The sequence below is a fragment of the Trichechus manatus genome, unplaced genomic scaffold (genome assembly GCF_000243295.1).
Source record: "Trichechus manatus latirostris isolate Lorelei unplaced genomic scaffold, TriManLat1.0 scaffold00022, whole genome shotgun sequence".
Classification (NCBI taxonomy): domain Eukaryota; kingdom Metazoa; phylum Chordata; class Mammalia; order Sirenia; family Trichechidae; genus Trichechus; species Trichechus manatus.
In genome coordinates this window covers 539231-562790 of record NW_004443958.1, presented here as the reverse complement: position 1 = coordinate 562790, position 23560 = coordinate 539231, and the positions used below count along the sequence as shown (strand labels likewise).

General features: G+C 33.4%; 1 protein-coding gene across 2 annotated transcripts in view; it reads left to right on the top strand.

Annotated features, from left to right (window-relative positions):
• CSMD3 (CUB and Sushi multiple domains 3) overlaps window positions 1-23560 on the top strand; it is a 1379111-nt gene that overhangs the window by 1017182 nt on the left and 338369 nt on the right. For both annotated transcript variants that reach the window (XM_004372959.1, XM_004372958.1), the window contains 2 exons: window positions 3474-3643; window positions 19010-19166. In XM_004372959.1, the coding sequence (XP_004373016.1) occupies window positions 3474-3643; window positions 19010-19166 (327 nt within the window). The remainder of the gene's footprint in view (window positions 1-3473; window positions 3644-19009; window positions 19167-23560) is intronic.

The following is a 23560-nucleotide window of genomic DNA, read 5'->3' as shown; positions in this document are numbered from 1 at the left end:
AATAAAGTCAAAGATGAAATTCTATCTAAAATAAAATGTTAATCAGTTAGATCCTGGAGATTGGTATTGTAGTAAGCTGAAGCTGCTTCTTAACTTACTGTTAGTAGAAATTTTTATTTTATTAAAACTCATATTGAAAAAATAAATTAGTGTATTTTCCTGTCTATAAGTAGAATATTTTGAACAGATTTTCATTTTCTGTGTTTCAAGACCTTGCCTTGATAGAAGGTAATCACCCTGAACGTTAATAGTTATGTAAAGTAGAATATAGATTTATAAATTATATGTGGGATGATTGTGTTCTGATCCCTTGGACACATCCTAGCCCACATATTATAATCCTGTGAATTTTTAATAAAAAGTCTTTGAGTAGCGTGGGCAGCAGTTAAACTGCAAAGAAAAAACAATGAATTTATGTACTGGTTTTCCTGAGACAATCTCAGTTTATACCTGTTTTCTGGGATAATTAATAACAATGTCTTCTTTCACATTAAAAATGTATTTTGGTCTGAAAAAGAATTACATGTTCACTCTTTTAACATCATGGGCAATAAGATGAGAATGTAAATCCCAGCTCTAATACATAATATCTGTTCGGTTTTGGCAAGGTCAATTTGGGGTTTTCATGTATAACAGTGGAGAAAATAAGTTTTACCTTGCAGTGTTGTTGTAAGGAATAAATGCAGGGCGGGTTTCATGGGTGTGAAACCTGTGCAGTCTAAAGGGTACATGATCAGAAGGGCCCCAATCTTGATTTAATGCTCCTCTGTTGCTTTCTTGAAATTCTTAATAAGTTTTGAACAAGGAACAGTGCATTTTCATTTTACATGGGGCCTCACAAATTATATAGTCAGTTCTCATTCATGAGGAAGGTGCTAACTTAATCTAGATTTTCTTCCTCAATTCTCTCATTCTCGTTTAAGTCCTGATCTTATTCCTCTAAGTAGACCATTTTAAACCATCTGAAATAGTAAAATATGTCAACAGCTGATTATTTGTAATATAAAAGGCAAATAATCTCCTTTAATTTTATAGTATAAACCCAGTAATATTTATGTTGAGACTTTAACAATAAATTATTAGTATATTTTAAAGAGTAGTTTAAGTAACTTATCACTTGGATTAGTTTTGTTTTTTTTTTTTGTGGGGGAGCAGGGAGGGTAGCATTGGGTTTTGCTCAGTTTACACAAGTTGTTAAAGCAAATTTTAACATCATAAACAATTCTACAAAATTAAGAAGCATCTTTTGGCTTTTTCATAATAGGTGTCTTTCTATACCTGGTTAGATTTCTTGACAATGGGATAATATAAACGTTCCATTTGTTTTTTCCTCTGTATGTAACATAATGTCACCATTAGCATCCCTAACGGCAGTGTTACTTTATTGAGTTCTTGAGTGTCAGACACCGCATTTAATATTCTATGGGTATTATGAATTGTCTCTCTCACATACACAACCAAAACATCCTTTTGAAGAAGGGATTATTTCCATTGTTATAAGAATTTTGAGGTTTAGTGAGAAGAAATAATTTGTCAAAGCCATATAGCTAGGGGGAAAAAAAAAGAGCTTAATTTTTGAACCTGGGTCTCCAAATTCCAAAGCCTGGACCCTTAATCAATGTATCGGTGTTTTGAAAACTCACGTCCAAGAACATAGTCTCAATACTCCATGATTCTATGAAATAATTTAAAACAGTATTTTCTATTAAATAATCTAACTTCCAAAAATATATGTGCATTTTGGATCATCTGTATAATCCAGACACATTTATCTTTATGACCCCACAAGCTTACCTGGATTCTCTTAGGCTAGTGGGAAGGAAAGAAAGTGATTCTATCTCACTAAGTGAGGGGCTCATGACATCATGTTGTACCTTACAAATAAAAGTTTCTCAGCAGTTCAGAGAGGGATAAAATAAGGGAGAATTGAGTCATCACACAGCATAGTGTAATTACAGGCATAGAAAACTCCGAAAGCCTGTATTCTAGCAGTTGGCTCCTTATCTCCATTGCCAAGGGCAATTTGATTTCAAGAAAACAAAATCTTATGCCACACTAGATAAATGTTTTTATTTTTAATTTTACTGTTTTTGTAGCTTCCTTTTTGTATTTGTAAACGTGTTTTGATATTATAATTGTATACAGATCAAAGCATTTGGACATCTATATTTATGTTTGATCATGTTTAAGTAACATTAAAATAAAAATAATTTACATCAGTAGTGAGTGTCTGTGAGTTTTTATTTTTTATTTTTTTGATTGCTTGTTGCTATTTTTTACTTTAAATGTAACTTGGAAGAACCCTCTGTGATATTTTCGTGTGTGTGGTTGACTGTCAGCATCACTTCACTAGTTTTTATTATTATTGTAAACTATGTTGATATTATTCTGACTGCTCCATCTTGATCCTTTTCATTTCCTCCGTAGGCATTTTTCTTTTGCCTTATTTTTGTTAATGCTTATGCACTTAGAAGGTAAAATAATTCATTATCCTTCACCTTGTATACTTCCTCAGGTTGTTTCTATGATCATTATTTATAAAATCATATTTCTGGAAAATAATGACTTGTTTTCTTTTCTGTTTAGTTAAACTTTTGGAAAATATTACCGTTCTTACCCACTAGGGTATGGGAATAAGAAGGAAGTTATTAGATAAGATAGAAAACTGAGTTCATTGAACTTCTGAAATATAAGAAACATATTTTAGAATTATAAGAATTTATTGTTTGATTTTGCAATATTGCTACAAGTTTTTTAAGGCAATAAGGTAAAATTAAATTTGAACTAAATTTGTTATGAAGTCCTCAGATCTTTTTAAAGTGGTCGGACACTTTCTAAAATTTTTCAGAATCAGTCCTGGAGGTTAGTACTACTGATTGTCCGAATGCCTTAATTAATTTTATCCTTTAAACTGAGAAAGGTGACATAATTTCCAAAGATATCCAATTTTTTACAATTACTGGTTAGTGAGAAACTTGTAGTTTCAATGACAATGTAGTAGTTAGTTCCCTTTTTGGTGTTGTTATTAAAGATCAAATTCAAGAAAGGTAAAAATAAGAAAGATCAAACTATAATCATTCTAAAAGAAAATTGTTGTTTCTACTTTTTATACAAGAATTAAATTATAAATCTGAAAGTATTAGAGATCTATACACTCAAAATACTTTCTGAAAATTTTTTGCTCTCATTCTTTCCCATGCTGTTATTTCATCCAGGAAAGCAAACAGACTAAAATTCTTGTGTATCTCCACCTATTTACAAGTGTCCAGTCCATCAACAGTAGTCCTTTCTTCCCATATGTTGATGAGACGGGGCCGGGAATATGTCATCTACAACACATGACCATTCTCTGCATTACTTTCCTGTTAGGCTCTAGATAAAATAAAATACATTTACACTTCCATACATCACATTATTTGAAAATGATAATGCTTTCTATTAAACTGTACTTCAATATTCTGTTTTACCTGCAGCTGAGTGTGGTGCGTCTGCAACAAATAATGAAGGGATTTTGCTCTCGCCAAACTATCCCCTCAACTATGAAAACAACCATGAATGTATTTATAGTATTCAGGTTCAAGCAGGAAAAGGAATCAATATTTCAGCCAGAACATTTCATTTAGCACAAGGAGATGTTCTCAAGGTAGGTGAACTCAGACATATTTGTGTTTTGATCATTTTTAGTCATTAAGTATCCATCATTACATACATATATTTTAACCATAAGTTGATTTTACCATTCATACATTCCAATTATACCTGTTTCGCTGTTATTATTTTTATTGAAATGGGATGTTTTATTCCCAGACAATAATTATTTCTTATAAGAAAAGTTATATTTTTATTTTATAATGCATATACTTAAATGTTTCAATGACAACAGAGTAAGAAAGCTGTCATTCCAAATAGCTTATATTCAATTAATATTACATATAAATCATAAAGAACACTTAACTGGTCATTTCCTTAAGAAATATAACAAATATATATATTTTTTATTTTGACATCTCTTAAGTAACTTATTTATCTCTATTGACATGTGAAGAATTGTTTGCATGTATGACTACAAATCAAGTCATATTACATAAACATATAAACCTGACAACACAATGTTGATGAATTATTTAAGAAAATATATATATTATATGTCATTCATAATCAACATATAATGTATAATTTATTTTAAAAATCATGCTGCAAGGAAAAATTGTCTTTAAATAATATTTTTTCCTAGAATAATTTCTTGTGACAACTGTGCTGTCACTGTGGTAGTACATAAGAACAGATGATTTGTGGACCAACATAAAAATAAAAAAATAATTTGGACTTACTGTGGGTAGAGATATTTATTAATTTGTATAGAACTGAATGTTATATACTTCATAGAAAATAACAAATTACAGTATTCATAAATTTGCTCATGAATCCAAATGTAAAAGCTAGAGTCAGGGAATTAAATTTTACCCTATAGCACAGAGTAGAACTGCCCCATTGGGTTTCCAAGGAGCAGCTGGTGGATCAGAACTACCGACCTTTTGGGTAGTAGTCAAGCTCTTAACCACTGTGCCACCAGGGCTCCTATCAAAATATAGAGGTTAGGATTTACAACACATCATAAAATGGAGGATAATTATATCAGATCACAAAAATGGTGAACCCCTACATAATGCTGAGAATCATGGCCTAGTCAAGTTGATACGTATTTTTTAGGGGACACAATTCAATCCATGTGTCATGGTTTGAATTATGTCCCCCCAAAAATGTGTGTATCAATTTGTTAGATTCATTCTGAATTTCAATAATAATTCAAATTGCTGAAGCAAATAACTTCAGCATAACACTCTAGATGGACAGTTTGGGGCCAGCATTATTCCTCCATGTCTGCCTTCTTCAAGGTCTCTCCACCCGTGTAAGGTGTAGGGTGCTTACATGCTACCTCATTCCTCCCATTAATCATATGGACAGCTATTAGTTCAAGGATATCCACAGACACAGGTAACTTAGACACGTATAAGGAGACACAAGTACCCTTCAAAGGACAAATAATTCTCAAAGATTATGGAGCTGAACATCCTCTGAGGATGGAAGGGCATTTGTCTAACTACGAATTAGTTCATAAGAACCTCTTCATCCCCAGTACTCTTCTTACTAAATCTAGTAGAGTTAGTTTTTCTTCTTCATTTAGACCAGGTCTTGGGACCTAAGAAATAAGAAAAAAATGTAGTCCATTACAGAACCCTCTGCTCCTTGACTGACAGAATTTAAAATCATTTTATTTCTTTATGTGGTAGGAGTGACTATGTTCCTTGGAATGGCATTCTTTTGTAATCTTTATATGAGAATAAGGTTTAGAAGGAGGTTTTTTTTTTCTGGTTTTATTTGCTATATGATAGACATTGTATTGGATACTAACAAAAACAGAAACACTATATATGTGTGTGTTTGATGTTTTTGTGTATATGCATACATACGTACATATATACGCATACATAAATATATATATATAACTTTTCTTTATGGAGCTGCACAGTCCAAGCTCTGGCTTTCTCTCTCTCTTTCTCTCCTCCCCTGCCTCCTTCTCTGTTCCCCTTCTTTATAAACTACTTTGTCCTTGTTGTTGTAAGGTGCCATTGAGTCGGTTTCATCTCATAGCAACCTTATGTACAACAGGATGGAACACTGCCTAGTCCTGTGCTATCCTCACAGTGCTTTTTGTTCTTGAGCCCATTGTTGCAGCCACAGTGTCAATCCATCTGCTTGACAGTCTTCCTCTTTTTCACTGACCCACTACTTCACCAAGCATGATGTCCTTCTCCAGGGACTGATCTCTCCTGATAACTTGTCCAAAGTATATGAAACATAGTCTCACTATCCTTGCTTCTAAGAAGCATTCTGGTTGTACTTTTTCCAAGATAGATTTGTTCATTCTTTTGGGAGTCCACAGTATATTCAATATTCTTTGCCAATGCCACAATTCAAAGGTGTCAATTCTTCTTTGGTCTTCCTTATTCATTGTCCAGCTTTCACATGCATATGAGGATATTGAAAACACCATGGCTTGGGTCAGGTGCACTTTAGTCTTCAAGGGGATATCTTTGCTTTTCAACACTTTAAAGAGTCCTTTTGCAGCAGATTTGCCTAATGCAATGCAGCTTTTGATTTCTTGACTGCAGCTTCCGTGGACATTGATTGTGGATCCAAGTAAAATGAAATCCTTGACAACTTCAATCTTTTCTCTGTTTATCATGATGTTGCTTATTGGTCCAGTTGTCAGGATTTCTGTTTTCTTTATGTTGAGGTGTAATCCACACTGAAGGCTGTGGTCTTATGATCTTCATCAGTAAGTGCTTCAAGTCCTTTTCACTTTCAGCAAACAAGGTTTTGTCATCTGCATAATTCAGGTTGTTAATGAGTCTTTCTCCAGTCCTGATGCCCCATTCTTCTTCCTGTAGTCCAGATTCTCAGATTAGTTGCTCAGCATACAGATTGAATAGGTATGGTGAAAGGATACAACCCTGATGTACAACTTTCCTGACTTTAAACCATGCAGTATCCCCTTGTTCTACATGAATGACTGTGTCTTGATCTATGCACAGATTCCTCATGAGCACAATTAAGTGTACTGGAATTCCCATTCTTCACAATGTTATCCATATGTTATGATCTACACAGTTGAATGCCTTTGCATAATCAGTAAAACACAAGTAAACATCTTTCTGGTATTCTCTGCTTTCAGCCAGGATCCATCTGACATCAGCAATGATGTCCCTGGTTCTGCATCCTCTTCTGAGTCTACCTTGAACTTCTGGCAGTTCCCTGTCAATATATTGCTGCAGTTGCTTTTGAATGGTCTTCAGCAAAATTTTACTTGCGTGTGATATTAATGATATTGTTGCATAATTTTCACGTTTGGTTGGATCATCTTTCTTCGTAGTGGGCACAAATATGGATCTCTTCCAGTCAGTTGGCCAGTTAGCTGTCTTCCAACTTTCTTGGCATAGACGAGTGAGCACTTCCAGAACTGCATCCTTTTGTTGAAACATCTCAGTTTGTATTCTGTTGATTCCTGGAGCCTTGTTTTTTGCTAATACCCTCAGTACGGCTTGGACTCTTCCTTCAGTACCACTGGTTCCTGATCATATGCTACCTCGTGAAATTGTTTCTTTTCAGAAATAAACTGCTGGATCCTTCTTCCTAGTCTGTCTTAGTCTGGAAGCTCAGCTGAAACCTGTCCACCATTGGTGACACTGCTGGTATATGAATACTGGTGGCATAGCTTTCAGCATCACAGCAACACTCAAGCCCCCACAGTATGACAAACTGACAGATGCATGGGGGATAAACTAGTTATTTGTAACCTTGCTTGTAAAGTTTATATCAGTGAGTTCCAAGTGTAGATGATCATGTGATTCCTCATAATAGTTTTTTTTTTTTTTTTTTTAAATTTAGTTCCTAGTCCCTACTCCCAGAATTTCTCACTCAGTAATCTGGGGAACATTGTTTCATTGGTCTGGGCCTGGGATTATGGACTTTTATAAAACTAATGAGATTATTTTATGATCAACAGGATTGCTGATCATACATATATCTTTTTTTTGGTTCTAGGGTTTGAATGACAAGCTTTAACATATCAAAATATTTTACTGTAGTCCTTCAAGAATATGTAACGAATAATTTAAATAATAGAAATTGACCTCAACAATGATAGATAACTATGAGTCATCAGCTTCGAACTGGTTCATTCCGATTCTACCCCTGCTGATAATTTGCATTTCCACCTAGGTATACTAAATTAGAATCTACAGTTTATAAAGATCCCCAGGTGATTCTTACGTACACATAAGATCTTTTATAAAAAAAAATACAGATGTATATGTAAGAATCACCTGGGGATCTTGTTAAACTATAGATGTATACATAAGAACCACCTGGGGAATTTATTAAAATGTAGATTCTGATTCAGTATATCTGGGGTGGAAATGTAAATTCTCAGCAGGGGTTTAACCAGAACTAACTGGTTCGAAGCCCTGTTTATACCCAGTTGGTAAATTTTAATGTATAACTTCCTTGTGAATTTGTGTCATTTATGAAAAGATGACAAATAATTTTGACCTGGAACCAAGAAAAAATTCTCCTTGGGCAGACAGAACATTTTCTAGTCATAAGGAGACAGTTCTAGTAATGCAAGAAGGAAGAAAGGAAGGAAGGAAAAGAAAATAGTGATTATAGCTTGAAGTGCACAGTGGAAAGGGAATTTCATCTCATTCATTCTGAATTGAACAAATAGTGGTTTACAGAATGATCACTTGAGAATACATCTTGTTTTCCATTTATTTACTTAGTGGATATTTTTATTGCCCTCCCTGTTGACTTTTAAAAACTTTAGTTCATTGTAATTTATACTAGTGACAGAACAAATATATAACCTTCTATCCATTATTGTGTAGGAAACTTTTGTACTATTGGTACCTTTGAACTATTAATGTTTGCATGTAGGAGGAGAGTGGGCTAGGTAATATTTTTCCTGGATGCCACTTATTTTATTTGGAAACTTTAATGACCTCCCCATGGATAGGTTTGGATTTTATTTAACACTACAGCTTTAAGGAATGCAAAAAGACATACAGACTGTATTTTGCTAAAAATCTTTTAATGTCTCTGTTTTTAATATTAAATACTGAAACATCTATGCTTTTAAATACATTACAAAGAAATATAATCAATAAAAAGTTTCCTGGTTTGACCAATGTTGAACTACAAACTCCACCCAATAAAATGGCTACTCACTATTTTCACTTAAATGCCTAATGGGCATTTCAAACTTCACCTTTCCAAAGCAAAACTCTTGATTTTTTTACCCCCACCACATCTTCTCTCCCTTCAGTTTTCTTCATTTCAGTAAGTGGGGGCCCTATTTTCCAGTTGCTCAAGGACAAAGCTGTTATTGTCCTTGATTCCTCTCTTTCACATTTTACACCAGTAATCAGCAAACTATGTCGTCTTTTTCTCCAAAATATATCCAAAATCAATCACTAGTCACCCCTGTAAAGTTCCCACTTGGTTGAAGCCACTATCATTTCTCACCTGGATTACTGAATCGTTTCCAACTGATCGCCTTGCTTCCACCCTGTAGTCTATTTTCAACCCTACAAACAAAGTTATTTTTAATATGTCAGATTATGTTACTCCTTCGCTCAAAGGCTTTTTATGTCTTCCCATCTCACTGTAATCAGTAAAATCTAAGGTCCTTACCATAGCTTATATGATCCTATAATCTGATCCAGCTTTACTCTCTCTGACCTTACCTGCTGCCAGTCTCCCTCTAGTTCATTCCACTCCATCAATTCAGGCCTCCTTGCTGTTCTGGAAATACACCAAGCATGCTCTAACCCCAAGGCCTTTACTCAGGCTATTCCTTCTGCTTGAATGCTCTTCTCCGAGATAACCAAATGGCTCTGTGCCTCACTTCCTTCAGGTCTCTGCTCAAATGTCATCAGAGTCCTCCCTCCATTGATGCTCTTATACAAAAGAGTACCTCCTCTCCAACATTTCTCTCCATACCATTAGTCTGATGTATTCTTCATAGCATTAATCACCACCTGACATATTATATATACACAGTTTATTTCTTTATTTTATGTCTCTTCTCCTAGAATATAAACCCAGGAAACAGACTTTGATTTAATATTTAACTCTACTATAACTCCAGCACCTAGAAATATTGCCTGCCATATAGGAGACACTCAATAAATTTCTTTTCTCTTAGGAAAAAACAAAAAACTAAATAATAGTAATTTCTAAAACATTTCAGCTGTTTTCCATGTGAAGCTAGAAAAACATATTTCCTTTGTATTTAATTTCAATTGTTAGTATTTCTAACTTAAGGAAAGTGAATTATATTTTCATATGACTCAGGTGCTTTTAAATCTGTCCCCCTCTAGCATGCTATTTTGTCCAAATACAGCTTCTGAAAGTCAGGTTTATATTTAGTGGTATAGTTTTAGAGAAATGTTTCTGTTTAATCAATTAACTGAGCAAATTTATTCTAACCCCTGTAAACATATTATACTCTAATTCATTTTCCACACATCTATTTTGTTATTAAGCATGAGCTTTAAAAATAGTAGATTCAAGTTCAAATTCAAGACTTGCCACTTAATAGTTGCAGAATTATCAAAATATTGCTTAGCATTTCTAAACCCTAGTTTCCTCACCTAAAACAATGTGATAATAATAAAAACCTATATCAAGATTGTCATAATTACTAATTTAGATGATGCTTATAAAACACCTAAGCACAGTGTCCACACCTAGGAAGTGCTCAGTGAATGTTAATGTAGTAGAAACACATTTCAGTGGCCACTAACCCAAATTTACAAAATAAGTAGCTTACTAAGATTTTTTATCTAAATAATCTTAATGTTTATCTTTAACCCGTTTTTCTCCTGGGGAGTAGAAAAATCAATTTAGATCAATTCAGAATAAACTCAGTGAATTCTGCTTTTGTCAATCCAGGACCTGATACATACTTTGGAATTGCATCTACATTCCAGGATGCTTACTTGACATCAAGACATCAAAGAGTCAGGGATGAAAAGTGCACTTTGTCCTAGGACATCACCTGTTATCATGGCAGCATTGTGTAATTTAAAGCCTTATTTCTTATGAAAAATGTAGTCTAAACAGATTTTATAGAAAAGAACAGGTAAAATAACTCAAAATTGGTTTTGAGATATCTCATTTTCTATCTGATTTCTAGTCATCAGTGCAATTGGGCATCCACTGCTAAGTCCTAGTCATTCCAACTGCAAAGACTTTTGCATCCACCAGGTCTTGGTAGCATATTCTCATATCCTTTCCATCTCATAAGAAACTCTTCACCTCCTCTGTACATCATGCGGAATTACAACAGAATTCCACCTGGCTGTCTCAGGCCTGATTTCCTTGCCACACACAGCCATGTCTTTCATACCTCTTCTTTGTTCAGTATGTGAATTTCTACAAGTTTTGCCAACTTCCTGCAAACCGGATAAAAGCAAGACACAAGTTCCCTCTATTCTCTGACTCTAAATTATCTTCAGATTTTATTACCTCTCAACCCAAGATGAGTAAGAGGAGACTTAATTCAGAACCTAACTTATTTGTTCTCTACTTAACTTGCCTAGGAATGTTTACCTATTTTGTTTGGGATCTAACTGGAGTGTGTTCTTCTATGCCTCTCAAAGGGCATAGGATCTGTCAAAAATACTGAACTTCCCCTGCCTTCCTTCCCACTGGAAATACCTAATCTAATTAATTCATTCAGCTAACATTTGCATGTTAATTTACATAATTTATTTAAAATTATATGTTTAACATTTATTATATGTAGGTTCTGAACAATCAACAATGAATAGTTCTCATTGTCAGCCTGATAGAATGAAAGCTGAATGCCAATCAGAAATACTATTTCTGTTTTTGTTGTTGCTGTGTTTGTTTTCATTTTCAAATAAAGACTAAGCGTTGTTTGGATCAAAAGAATGTAGCAGGAACAAAATTCAACGCAATCTTTTTACCATCATCAGCATTGTGTGGTTTAAAGCTTTATTTCTTATGTAAAATGTAGTCTAAATAGATGATTATGGAGAAAAGTCAGTAAAATAACTCAAAATCGATTCTGAGACGAGAGAAGGTTTAGGAGGGAGTATTAGCGTTTTTAAACCTCAGTTTCATTATGAGGTTTCTATTTTTCATTATGAAATATCAGATAGTTGAAAAACTTGATTAATAACATTCTTGTAGAGATACAGTAAGAAGATTACTAACTTTTTAAAAATATATATCAAAATGTGCTATTTTCAAGTTACTTTCCTATCCTATGTGTGAGTCTTTGGTGTGCTGGAGCTGGCTTATTAAGACTTATAGGAGCCTATTGTGAAAATTTTAGGAATTTTGACAGCCAGTTGTTAAACAGCCATTATTAAAAATTAAATTGCATTGCAATTAACTGACAATTCTATTAACAACGGAAATAAATACAACTTTTCATTTACTAATTATGAAATTTTACGATTCTCTGTGCTTTTGAAGTTATATATGCATGTTGTATTTGTATGATGCAAATACTCTCTACTGGTGTGCCTCTTCACATATCTTCTCAACTGTGCATTCAGTAATGTCACATTGGTAATTTGATATTGGCACAGTGAGAGTATTTACACCACCAAAATTGGCAAATGCTACAAATCAAGGCTGGATTTATTGTCTTGTTCATTATCTGGACTTAAGTAGAAATGGATTGTGTCTTTAGACATTATTTTGTGAAAAGCACAGCAAATTGAGGAAATTTGTTTTCTAGTATTAGAAAATAATTAAACTTAGCAAAGAAGCTGCTCACATTGATAAACCAGTGAATTCTGCTGTAACCTTGTTTTTGAAGTTATACTTTCATGTACTTGCTAACATTTAAAAAAATTAAGCAATATTTTTATTGGAATTATTTTTGTTTATCAGTTGCAACCATAAGCTGCACATACAAAAGTTTGGTAAAAATCCATGAAAACATTTTATAAGAATCAACTGAGTATATGACATTTATAATAAAGAATATTGTATATTTTATTAGTATTCGTAATTGCATGTTACACATCTTTTAAGAGGTAGCAAATTACAGCCCATGGGTCAAATCTGGTGTGGCACCTGTTTTTGTACGTAAAGTTTTATTGGAAAATGGTTATGCCCATTCATTTACATATTCTCATATTTACATATTTTTTTAAGTATATATAGAAATACATGTTCATCCTTTTAGTTTGTTTGTTCACTGGTCTCTTTGTTAAATCTCCTCTCAAAAGCACTCTCTAAATAGCCATTTGTCTAGAAAGCTATGTAAGGCCTCAGAACACCCTCCACCCCCTCCCATACTGAGGGTCAGAGAAATGAAATGATTTGTGACAGGCCATACATCTTTCATGGTAGAGTTGGGACTTAAATCCAAGCCTGCATAACCACAAAGCTGATGTCCCTGGAAAGCTGTTCTTTCATTGTGCTCCCTCGCTAAAATATAGTAGCTTATATAATTGAAGACACATTATATAACTATTTAAAAAACAAAAATAATTGAATGCTAACAAAAGTTCTTCACTCTTTTTTATTATCTTTGGAGAGAACATAGTAAGTTCAGACCGAAGTCCTTTTTGATCTATTGTAAAAATTATTCTCTTTCATCCAAACTTTGACATCTTAATCACTTTACTAGAAAAATTCATTTAAACCTACAAATCAATCTGTAAAACTAAAGACCAAAAATGAAAATTCTAGTATCTAGGAGAAGGGATAATTTGGATGTTTGTATAATTAGACATATGTGCAACTTCTCTCTTTTGGTTTTACTTTTTTATTTATCTTCTTCTCTTGGGTTCCATTAACAACTTGCTTGTTAATTTCTTAGAGAAATTACTGAGAATATACCTTTTAATCATGCATTTATTATCTCAGTCACAACAATACGGTTTTGAGTGTTGATAAGCAGTTCATCATAATAGGATTTGATCTGAGGTATCTAGGAGGGCCTGTAATCATAACTAATTTCACATCCTGATCCATTACAAATGGTTTGATAATTGAAACACGGCAATGTTAACTTCTAGTTTTTTCTGGAAAGTAACCAAATGAGTTATAACCTGTTTAACAAATTACTGTTTCATCAAAGGTACTAATTAACATCATAGAAGCTCTCGACGCTTCTCATGATTCTTAAGTCAACTTAAAATTCTACATTTGACATTAAAGTCTTTGTTACCTGAATTAAGCCCTAAGTAATAGAATTATTCTATGAGGAACATGGAGCCCTTTCTCTTCTGGTTAACAATTATATTATGCAGTTATCTTGTTCTTTCTTAGCTTTCTAAATTTATGGAAAAAATGGATAGTGATTAAGACGTGATGAAAATAATAATAATAATTACTAATGATATACTTTTTAAAAAGGAAAATAGGCCCATATTTTATAAAAGATTCTGATTTTTATAATAAAAATATGAGAAACAGTCTCAGGTGAAAGTTCTTTGTGATTCTGACCAGAACCAATTTAACATCTCTACATTATATCATTGCTTTTGAGTGAAAGGTCCATTTTGATGTTTGTTTTGTTTTCTTATTTGTACGTTGCTTTCAAGTCCACTTTAAAAATAATTTGTCTTAAGTTAAACTGTTTTATCCTTCCTTATTGTCTTTATGCTTCCATAAGTAGATTTGAATACATTTGAAGAATTTTATTTAGAAGTTAAACAGCATTGACTTGATCATTATTATAAAACTCTTTTTTTAATTGTACTTCAGGTGAAGGTTTACAGAACAAATAGTTTCTCATTAAACAGTAGTACACATATTGTTTTATGACATTGGTTAACAACCCCACGACATGGCAACCCTCTCTCTTCTTGACCTTTTTTAGTGAAAATATACATAGCCAAAGATACACCATTTCAAAAATTTCTACAGGCACAGTTCAGTGACATCAACTACGCTCTTCCAGTTGTGCTGCTATTCTCACTTTAGATGAAGGTTTACAGAAAAAAATAGTTTCTCATTAAACAGTACACATGTTGCCCTATGACAATGGTTAACAACCTCACTACGCATCAACACTGTCCTCACTGAACCTTGGGTTCCCTATCACCAGCTTCCCTGTCCCCTTCTGCCTTCTAGCCCTTGTCCCTGGACTGCCTCATTAGTCCTGTTTTAAAACTCTTTACTTTTTAATGCCTTCTTAATTTACAGTAGCTTTTCATTTTGATATAAAAACATTATATATGCTACCAAAATTTCATAGTTGAAAGATCAAGTTTCATTTTTTAATATTACAGTAGCCCTTCTGTATAATTGCTAAGTGATACAGTACAATTTTTTTTCCTGACTTTTGAGTCTATATTGTTAAATCAATTGTTAGTAGGTTTTGATACTCAATTAGATCCTCTCAGCTGGGCATAAAATATTTCTTTTTTGGAAAATATTGACTCTTTTTTTCTTCTTCTTTAGATTATTACTCATTTTTAAAAAGACATTTCTTAAGGAAAGTTTCTTTTGAATAAGAAAATTATATGCTTCTAGCTTTAAAAATAGAAAGATTCAATATAAATAAGTCTCTTTTATGACAGACAAAATTAGGTTCAATTTTTTTATCACCTTGTATTCAAGAGTGATATCTTGGTATTTTTGTATCCTCAGCACCTACTACAGTGCCTGGAAATAAGAGTGTGTGGAATTACTTTGTTACTTTTTACATTGTTATATATAGGGACGATTTATGTGGCGAGATTAAGATAATGGTTTCGGCTACTTATCATGAAGCTGTTGTTTTCCATTAACATTAAAATTTTGAGAAAAAAAGATACTTTTTTTTAAAAAACCAAAAACAAATTCTATAAATGCATTTTTTACAATTTCCTTATATGCAACAATTAGCTGGAGAGTTCATATTTCACCTTTATTTGACTGTTTTTGATAGACTCAAAGTTCTTAGCATGAATCCATACATGAAAACAGAACTTATTTAATCCAAGAAACAATTAAGTATATTTTTGATAGCAATTTACTCGTATATTGGTGAGAAGTAAGTGGGATAAAAAAGAAGACAACGCTTCTTTGAGTCTACTTTCACAGTATTAACCTTACATTAAGATCCACTGCATGTGCTGGGTAAATGATTTGTTTATGAATGTGCAGCTATGACCACAGAATTGGGGTCCCTGGGTAGTGCAAACGTTTAAGCCCTGGACTACTAACTGAAAGACTGGTGGTTTAAATCCACCCAGAGGTGTTCCAGAAGACAGGCTTGGCATTCTGCTTCTGAAAGGTCATGGTGTTGAAAACTCTGAGGAACAGTTCTACTCTGTACACATGGGGTTGCTGTGAATCGGAATCAGCTCAATGGCAACTAAGAACAACAGACACAGAATTAATAAACTATTTAATATTTCGAGTCATAAAATAAATGTATTCAGAGTCAGTCTTCTGAGACTATTGTACACCTGAAACGACAGAGGAAAAGATTGTGTTTCCCCCAAATCAATGTTTCCTTACCTCTGGATTATCCCTGATGACTACTATTCTTAAGAAATGAAAGTTGAGTCTTACATAATCAAACAAAAAAATAGACCTGAGCTCACAAACCTCAAGATGTGGTTCATTTTTATTGAAGACAGATACATTCTTGCTAATAACTAAAGTAGACACTTATTTTTACAATAAGTAGATTCCTCCAGGGGGGTTCAAACTAGTCCCACATTATTTAAGTGAATTTTCCCAAACAGCCCTCTGTCTAGTATGCAAATACTCTTTAAATAGTCAACATAGACTTAAAAAATTATTGGCAGACTGACCTTTTAAAAAGAAGAGAGAATATAGTAATGTTTGCTATTAAAAATTCAATGACCATGTTGGCTTAAGCTCAGGATTCTCACTTCCTTTTTTTTTCCCCTCTGATTTTCACCTCCCTCTCTGTGGTAATACAATAACAAGTAAATAAACTGGTGTAGTCTAGGGGGTGCATATGAGGCTCTAAGTTCCCCCAATCACCAAGGGAGAGAACAGAGGGTACTTGTCACTGGAGACGTCAGAATTTCTATGTAGAAGTATAGGGTAGTTAGAAGAGGTAACTGAAAAAAAAAAAGCTGCATTTGTATAGCATGCATTGTAAGATCTTTGTCTGTTGTCTTTATAGCATTCAGATAAGATTTTTGTCTATTGTGCACATTAAAGAATGGGGGAGGGAGCTTATGGAGACTATGCAGTGAAGAAAAAAGCCCTGCAAGCCACTAGGCTATGCAGCACTGGATTTAGAGCCACAAGCCACAGAAGGGAGTACCTGTCTTTAGGCATAAGGTGAGGACTCAGAATTGATATACTCCCTGAAGGGGTTCAACCAGCTGAAATCTGTAAAGTTCTTTAAATAGGGGCTGTTTGTTTTTGTGGTCTTAGAAAGGAATGCCTAAATCTGCTGATCCTAAGAATTTACAGGAAAATTATACTTGTATGTCTGAGGCATAGAGAAAGTGACACTACTTTTACTTAAGAAGAACAGGAAGAAGAGAAGCTTTCTCCCCATAATTCAGCAAAAGGGTAACTCTTTGCCAGTTCCTTGCTGGCTCACAAAAGCTGAACTTTCTGGGCATTTCATGTTTGCCACTGTTTTGGGGGGCTTAACAACCTGATTAGCTGTATAGGTAATAATAAAACATAAACCAATGACTTGCTAAAGATAAATAAAAATGTACTTAAGGGAATTCAGTAACCAGACAGAGAAATGCCAAGTTAAATAGCAAACATGGATGATATGAGCTGAATTTAAATTATGGAAGGGTTAAAAAATAAATTTGATGATAATTTTAAAGTTATAAAAAATCTCAAGGTAATGTAATTAGAGTACACACACACACACACACACACACACACACACACACGCAAGACTTCCTAGAACTTAACCCATGATTGTAAAATTTAAGATTTTAGTAAGACCTGAAAAGAAGTTAGTCGCTACTGAAATCCTAATTGCTAATATGGAAGATCAAGTGGAAGAACTTTTTTCAAAATACAGAGGACATATGCAGAGACAGACTCCCTAAGACAAACATGTAAGAGAATTCAATGCAGTGTTAGAGCCAGAATTGCAAATAATAGTCATTCCAAGTGGAAAAATAGACAAGGAGTAACTAAATAACCAGACTCAAGAACATTTCCTTGAGTTGAAGAAAATCTTGAGTCTCCAGATAGAAAAAGACTCATCATTTTATTCAAGTAATCTACAAGTTAAAAATATAGTCAAAATTTTCCATTTCACGTTATTAAGTTAGCATAGCTTTACTACTAAAACCTGATAAAGATATCTGAAAAAAAAAAAACTACACAAAGTTTTTAGTACAAATTGTAGAAAAACCTTCTAAATAGATATTCTCAAACTAAACTCAACAAAATTAGCACAGAGACAATACATCACACAGATTAGTAAATATAGTAATAATAAAAAGTTCTGTTGTTTACCATTTAAGTATCATCTCTTAGGTAACTGACATGCAATGAGTATCACTTTTAGCGGAACATCGCTGCAATGGAAAGTGCACTGTATTGGGTTTTGGTTTTGGGCAACATAATTTTTCTACTCTTAGAGTCAGGTTACCTGTAGTGGCAAAAAAAACTTGAGCTCATGAACATGGACATGGTAGAGCAAGTTGTGGTAGTGTCATTGTACAAAACATTACAGAACTCTCCTAAAGAAGAATCCTTATCTACTGACCTGAAGAGATGTCTATAATGTATTGATAAAAGAAAACTCAGTTAGAGGGTAGTGTTTACCGTATGATTACAGTTTTTGTAAACATGTTTGTGTATACTGTTTTATATTGCATGAGTTTGAATAGAAGTTATAGCTAGAGAAGGATGAGAATGATGGAGGGATATGTGGGAAGCTTATTAATTTTGTCTCTGTATGTGTTTGCCTTGTTAAATTAGTTTCTGAAAGCACTTAGTAACTCTTTTAATGTTTTTAAAATGTTGAAAATGAAGCAAGTTAAAGAACATGGATAATGTATAGAAATTGCACGATAAAGAAGTATATTTATCATGTTTTTGGAAAAACAAGTGTTTGTTTCCCTTGAGATATCTGCAGAAAAACAAACCACATACACACACAAACAATCCTGGAGATCAATTTTTTTGTAGGTATTCTCAATTTTTAATTATCTACCATAAAAGTATTATTTTAATAATAACAAATGTTATATAAAATAGGTCTTCGTATTACATAGAGTTGACTGAGCTTGGAATTTTAAAATTGTTCATGTGAATTCTGACTTTCTCAATCTGATATTTCTAGAACCTAATATATTTAATTGTCCTTGGAAATATTTAGTGAGCTGATTTAAGAAGAGAATAATACTTTAACAATAATTTCCTTTTCTCCATAGATATGTGTACATGCTTTAAAGTGGTTATTTTTGACACACTTACATTTTCATTGTAAATGTATTTGCAGATTTATGATGGAAAAGATAAAACGACTCATCTGCTGGGTGCTTTTACTGGTGCATCAATGCGAGGACTGACACTTAGTAGTACTTCCAATCAGCTCTGGCTAGAATTTAATTCTGATGCTGAAGGGACAGATGAAGGCTTTCAACTTGTCTATACCAGTAAGTATTTTGGAAGAATAACGTGATCAAACACTGAATGTTTATTTAATAATCATGATGAACCAGGTGAAGTAATATCCAACATTTGAGTAACGATTTGCAGTTTAGAAATCCCATCTACATGTATAATTTTATTTGACCCTAGCAAAAACCCTGTAAGTTATAGGTATTCTAACTGTTTTCATTTTACAGTTGAAGTTTCAGAGAGGTTAAGTAATTAGTGATTTGGGCTGAGATTTTTATTTTTTAATAGTGTGATTCTCTCTTTACAATATTTTAATAGATGTAAATAGATCTAAGCTTTTTAATGAATAGAAATCCGGTGTTTAACTTTCTATATGAATTACAAAATACCTGTAGAATGATTATTGTTTGTCAATCATTAATGGTCACTAGGTGGTTCAGGTGATTTTACATTAAAGGGTAGATAAAACTTTTAGTTCATTTTGTCTTTTGTTAAATTGTCTTATTAAAAAAACAGTAAAGATTTATTGTACTGAATTCAGCAACAGTTAAATAAGTAGAAACCCAAATAATATGAGCGAGCCATGGATAGATGAGTTTAATAAATTATTATATGAGTTAAATGAATGTATTTTAGTTGTTGCATAAAACAAGAAACAGATTAATTACATCAGTGGACAATAAAATCTATTTAAATAATACAGTTATTAAGTTTCTGTGTGTAGGACACTGTACTAAAAAAATAAAATGAATGTAAACTGGTGGTTATTGGCTGTGTGTTTAATAAATTTACAGTCTATCAAATCAAACTGAAGTTCAGAATACTCACTTCATATAACAAAAGAAATTAAGTAGCAATATTCAGAAATCTTTATTACTAGAAAATTTGAGAAAGTCAACTGTCCCCTATAAATTTTCTCAGGAAGTCAGGTGAATAGAAACTGTTATGAAAATGCAGAAATTAAAAGGGTTACAGCATCAAAGATAATCACATGAGAGCCTAAAGGGAATTTGAATCAAATTATACCTTGTGAAAATATTCTTTCTTAATGCTGTGAGAAATCAGAGATAAGGGAGTATAATGACTCATCCTATTAAAATACCCTGGTTCAAAATAATGAGAGATTACCCCTGCTACATGCTTATTTCAAGGTTTTTTTTTTCTACCTGTGCTAGAATTGTTGCATTCTTACCATTAACTCAACATAAATTAACAATGAATGCTGAATACACATCTTTAAATCTTCAGAACTATTGTGGACAGGGTGATTTCTGCTAAAGTTCTCCCAAAGGTGAATGAAAATCCAAGCAAATAATGTTTTTCGGTATTTCTGTGATGGATTAAAATTAATGGTATTGAGGACTATTGCTCAAATATAATCGGAGTGATCAGCTCAGAACGGCAAACATTTTTGATTCTGAATCCTCTTTCTTTTCCTCTGTTTTCGAACAGGGATGCAATGGCTACACCATTTTTAAAGCTATATTGCAATGAATGGCTCAGTGTTTCGTCATAACATATAACTTTTCTTTGTTTTACATAATTTAGTATTTTTTTTTTGTCTAAAATGTTTTTGCCTTTCTTAAAGGAAACCTAAATTTCTTCATCTGATACATAACATCATGTAATTTGAGATTATTGATATAAAAATACTGGGAATCAAAGGGCATACCTGGATTTAAAAGTTCATGCTGTGATCAGGAGTCTGGACTGAGTAAAATCATTAATTTTGTTGTCATTGATGTGAGCTAAAAGATGTCAAAAAAAAAAAAAAACCCTTAGAAAACAAATATTTGAAGTGACCCTTTTTTTCTTAATAACTCTAGTTGTTCTTTATGGGATGTCATTTGTTATGACAATTGGAAGCAATAGAATTAGAAAGAAAGTATAAAACAATCATTTTATAAAGGGAAAATGTTCATCTAAATATATTTTTCAGTCTTAGAACTGAAACTAAAATGTTTCATATCTGTAAGTAAAATGTGTATAGCTTACTTCCAAGGTGACTCGATATCTAGAAGTCAGTAAATGCTCCAAAGATTTTTGTGAGCCAAAAGCTGTGTTCTGAGCCCTACTATGAGGGAGACCCCTGAAAGTAGTAACACATCTGTTCTTAATTGTATTTTGTCCTAAGTGTTACTTACGACTTTTATGATGGAAAACCCTTCTACGTCTCTGCAGTTATCTTAATAGTTAACTACAGCTTTCTTTGCTTTGAAAGAAGTTCGTTCCCATCCTTCAAATGTAATCCTTGGTTTTAAGCAACGTGTGCCCAGGTTGCTTTCACTTTCAGCCATGCTTTCCTGAACTTGGGCACCAATAGAACTATTGAGCTTCAAGACCCATCTCAAATATTTGTCCACTGAAGTTTACCGTGATGTGATTCCCTGAGCCAGTTTCTTTTGCAGTAGTTTAAATCTACAATTAATTTAACAGTTACATTGTATTGTGGTTTTACTTGTTTGTAAACATATTGTGCATAGTTCTTGAGGGGGCTATTTCTCTTCATAATGTTTTTAGTCCATTTTAGTTTAATTGCTTTTTTAAGCTATTTTTACACATTCTTGGTAAATTACCACGTGGTTTGAATACTGATTTTATAAAATGCTTTTGTGATACAAGAAGAAGGTTCTACTAGGCCACTATATTAAATATTCATAAAATTCTTAAAGGTAATAATTAATCAATGTGAGAGAATGTGCTTAAGGTGTCCAAACATGAGGAAAAATGGAAAATAACATGTTTTTGTGTTTGCATCCCTATATCCAGTCATTCTTAAGGTCAGCTCCACCCTGCCCATTCTGTGGAATGTTCCTCCTTACAATTATTCCATCGGTGTTTCTGAAATATCTCACTGTAAGAGCCCTGAATGATGCAGAGGAGGTCCCAGTATTAACACTGAGAGAATTAGGGACAGAAGAGAGGTCATTTGGATGGTGGGCGGTCAAATAAGGATTCATGAAGGAGGTGGAAGTAAAGGTAGGGTTGGGGCTAACAGAAATGGTGAGGAGTATTCCAGGCAAAGAAAATAGGAAGAGAAAAGCACAAAAATTAGGAAGAACAAACCACATTCAGGGAAAATACAGCAAATAATCTGATTCAAATTAGCTCTTCATGTCTGACTTCTTCTCACTTCTAGTCTCAGCACAAACAGGTCTCTTCTGACCACCTTACTAAGGGCACTCACCTGTCTAAGGATAGTCACTACCTTCCCATTATCAACTTACTAGTGTATATTTTCAGTTTTTGGTAGAAAGAATTGCATTTGGCTGAGATAAAAGTGAAGAAATATGATAGCATAGGCCCCTAAGGTGCATTTTATCTCAGCTATGTTATTGGCTCATTCATTACATAATCACTAAGACTTGTAAATAGAGTAGTAGAAACAGTGGCCAAGATGTTGCTTTTGACTTCAAATAATGGAAAACCTAACAATGTCTTAAACAGTCAGGGTTTATTTTTTATCACATAAGAAGTCTACAGAGAGTGGTAGGTAGGTCTTGATTCAACTGCTCAACAAAGTCAACAAGGATCCTACCCCTAGCTTTCTGCTATGGCATCTCTAGGATGTTCACTTTTTGTTTTTATGCTTGTTGTGACAAGATCACAAGATGGCTACTGCAACTCTGAGCATGTTCAAGGCAAGAAGAAGGGGAGAATGGGTAAAATTAACCATATATGTCAATTTTATCAGGAATGCAAAATCTTCCCCTAGCCCCCCATCCGCTATCTCCTATATCTCTTTGTCCCGAACTGTGCCATATGAGTATGCCTTAATTTTCCAGAAAGGCAAGCTGGAAAATTAAGAGTTTGGAGGACTAAGTGATTGGCTTAGTCTTATGCTATCACGACATACTGTCTGATATGGTTACCTTACTTCTGGGAATGACATCATAGTTTTGTTACTGAGGAAGAAGAGAAGAAGAGATACTAAGAAGACAATGTACAGTGTCTGTTACAATGCACAACTGTTAGAAATACTATGAAAAAAATTAACTTTAAGGATACTGTATTAATACATGATTGTATGATTAGTGGTGCCCTGGATCCCAGAAATTTGTAGGTGCTTAAAAAGGAAAAGCATTTAGTTCACCCATTATTATTTTTAGCTCTGCTATACTAAGCAGACAATGGGCTTCTTTCACCTTCCTCAACAAAAAAAGTATATGCATACCTGGCATGAAAATTTTCTGACCACGCTTGAATGCAAGAAATGTCCCATTATTTTTTCTAAAGCAAATTAAATCTTTTCAGTCTTCAGCCTTTACGGTTGCCAAGAAAATCTCATTTAGTCTTTTAGGGGTACACCCTTCTCCCAAATAAGTTTCTCAGTCAACTGTAGTCTAAATATTCAGTTGAAGTGTGGACAGTTAGGCTGGTTGAATATAAAACCTCCATGACAAATGTGGTCAGACCTTGACTACTATTA